Source organism: Alexandromys fortis, unplaced genomic scaffold (assembly GCF_014885135.2).
Source record: "Alexandromys fortis isolate MF-2015 unplaced genomic scaffold, M_Fortis_MF-2015_v1.1 scaffold_82, whole genome shotgun sequence".
Classification (NCBI taxonomy): Eukaryota; Metazoa; Chordata; class Mammalia; order Rodentia; family Cricetidae; genus Alexandromys; species Alexandromys fortis.
In genome coordinates, this window is record NW_026067963.1 from 7,134,374 (window position 1) to 7,136,606 (window position 2,233).

The following is a 2,233-nucleotide window of genomic DNA, read 5'->3' on the forward strand; positions in this document are numbered from 1 at the left end:
GCTGGCCAGCAAGCCCCCAAGGATCTAATTACCACCTCTAGAGAGACAGCTGCATGTCTGGGAGCCTGGCTCTTACATGGGTGTGGGGGTGAGGAGGGGGGAGGGGAGGAGGTGGGGGTGGGGGGATCTGAACTCACACTTGTGTATCAAACATATCAAGCACTTTACCACACTGAGCCCTCTCCCGAGCTCTGAAGTTAAATTTTAAATAGAGGGCTTGTGATCTGGTTTAGTATATTGGTTCTCAACTTGTGGGTCACGACCCCTTCGATGGACCGATCCTTTCGCAGGGGTAGCCTAATACCAACAGAAATATCAAATATTTATATTACAGTTTATAACAGTAGCACGATGAGTGATGAAGTAGCAACTTTATGGCTGGGGGTCACCAGAACATGAACTGTAGTAAAGGGTCACAGCATTAAGGAAGGGTGAGAACCACTCGTTTAGCAGGGAAGGGGACTTGCTACCAAGTCTGACAACCTTTGATCCCTGACACCCGTATGGTAGAAGGAGAGAACCTATCCTTCAAGTTGTCCTTTGACCTCCCCGTGTGTCCCTCCCATGGTTGGATAATAATAATAATAATAATAATAATAATAATAATAATAATAATAATAATAATGTATAGCATGGCAATGAAATTGAATTTGTTTTTGTTTCTAAACATTTAAGCCGCTCGGGCTCAGGCGCGGCGGGTGTGCGAGACGCGGGCTGTCGTGCTCCCGGTTCTGCTCGGTCCCTCCTCGGCGGCTGGCGGAGGCCCCAAGCGCTGCAGGGCGCGTCCCTTCCTTCCCTGGTCCCTTCCTTCCCTGTTCGTCCTGCCCGGCTCCTCTCGCGCTGCGCGGTCTCTCGGACGCCAGACCGGCCCGGCCCGGATATGGCTCGTGGACAGCAGAAGATTCAGTCTCAGCAGAAAAATGCCAAAAAGCAGGCTGGACAAAAGAAGAAACAAGGACATGACCAAAAGGCTGCTGCCAAAGCTGCCTTAATATACACCTGCACAGTCTGTAGGACACAAATGCCAGACCCCAAGACCTTCAAGCAGCACTTTGAGAGCAAACACCCTAAGACTCCACTTCCTCCAGAGCTGGCTGATGTTCAGGCATAAAGCTTACAGGTGAACTCATGACACCTTTGACTCTTCTACTGTCTCAGACCTTAGGTAACAAACCTGCAGCTGCTTTTTTAAACAAACTGTTGATCAGCAAAAATAAAGGGGCTACAGAAACAAAAAAAAAAAAAAAACATTTAAGCCTATGCCAGGCAGTGCTGGCACACACTTTTCTTTCATCTCTGCACTCAGGAGGCAGAGGCAGGAAGATCTTTGTGAGTTTGAGGCCAGCCTGGTCTAGAAGAGCTAGCTCCAGGACAGGCTCCAAAGCTACAGAGAAACCCTGTCTTAAAAAAAAAAAAATTAAGCCTACTTATCTGCCAGCGAAAGATACTTCTCTTGGCTCTTTTCTTTACAGTCTACCAGAAAACTCCCAAATTCCCATAACTGAAGAGAAACACAAAGCCTGAGAAATGCTTGTGAGTTAAAGTCCAATGGCTCTCAAAGATCCTAACAGAGTCTAAGGGACCTTTTCTGTACAGAGAGCCTCAGCAGGGAAAGCCGCACTGCCTGCATAGCCCTGCGAGGAAAGACACACAGTTGTGCACGTGGCGATGCTTGCAGACTCAGGCTCTCAGTTTGGCCAAAGATGGAAAAGGAGTCATGAAGCCGCTTCTGGGAGTGGCAGTAGATGCCAATTTGTCAAGATGAGATAATCCAGAACCCCAAGGCGAAACACTAAGGCAGACCCAGTGAAACCCAAACTGTCTGAACAGAGCTAAGCTGGAAATGAGCCTGTGGGGTCCTTGGTGAATCAGAGAGTCCAGGGAACTCACGGGCATCCACAGCGATCGATGATAAAGAAGGGCGGGGGGGTTGTAGCTCTGTTGGTAGAGCGCATGCCTAGCGTACAAGACAACCAGGGTTCCATTCCCAGGATGTCATAAAACCGGGTGTGGTGGTGCATACCTGTCAACTAATTCCTTGAGAAGTAGTGACACCAGGAGATTCAAGGCCTTGCCAGTCTGTGTAAGACTCTACTGGTGGGGGATGGGCAGCAAGCTGGAGACCTGAGCTGGATCCTCAACCCACATAAAAGTGGGTGAAGAGAAAGGAAGGCGGGAGGAAGGGAGGGAGGAAGGGAGGGAGGAAGAGAGAGAGAGAGAGAGAGAGAGAGAG

At 49.3% G+C, this 2,233-nt stretch overlaps 1 protein-coding gene across 1 annotated transcript; it reads left to right on the forward strand.

Annotated features, from left to right (window-relative positions):
* Positions 1–761: 761 nt before the first annotated feature.
* Positions 762–1,230, forward strand: LOC126508414 (zinc finger protein 706). The gene has a single exon (XM_050153646.1). It carries the CDS (start codon positions 881–883, stop codon positions 1,109–1,111), a length of 231 nt encoding a protein of 76 aa, XP_050009603.1. The 5' UTR covers positions 762–880; the 3' UTR covers positions 1,112–1,230.
* The last annotated feature ends 1,003 nt before the right edge of the window (positions 1,231–2,233 follow it).

What these genes read in the sequence shown, in the direction of transcription:
- LOC126508414 (XM_050153646.1), top strand. Translation starts at nt 881, where the DNA reads ATGGCTCGTGGACAGCAGAAGATTCAGTCTCAGCAGAAAAATGCCAAA.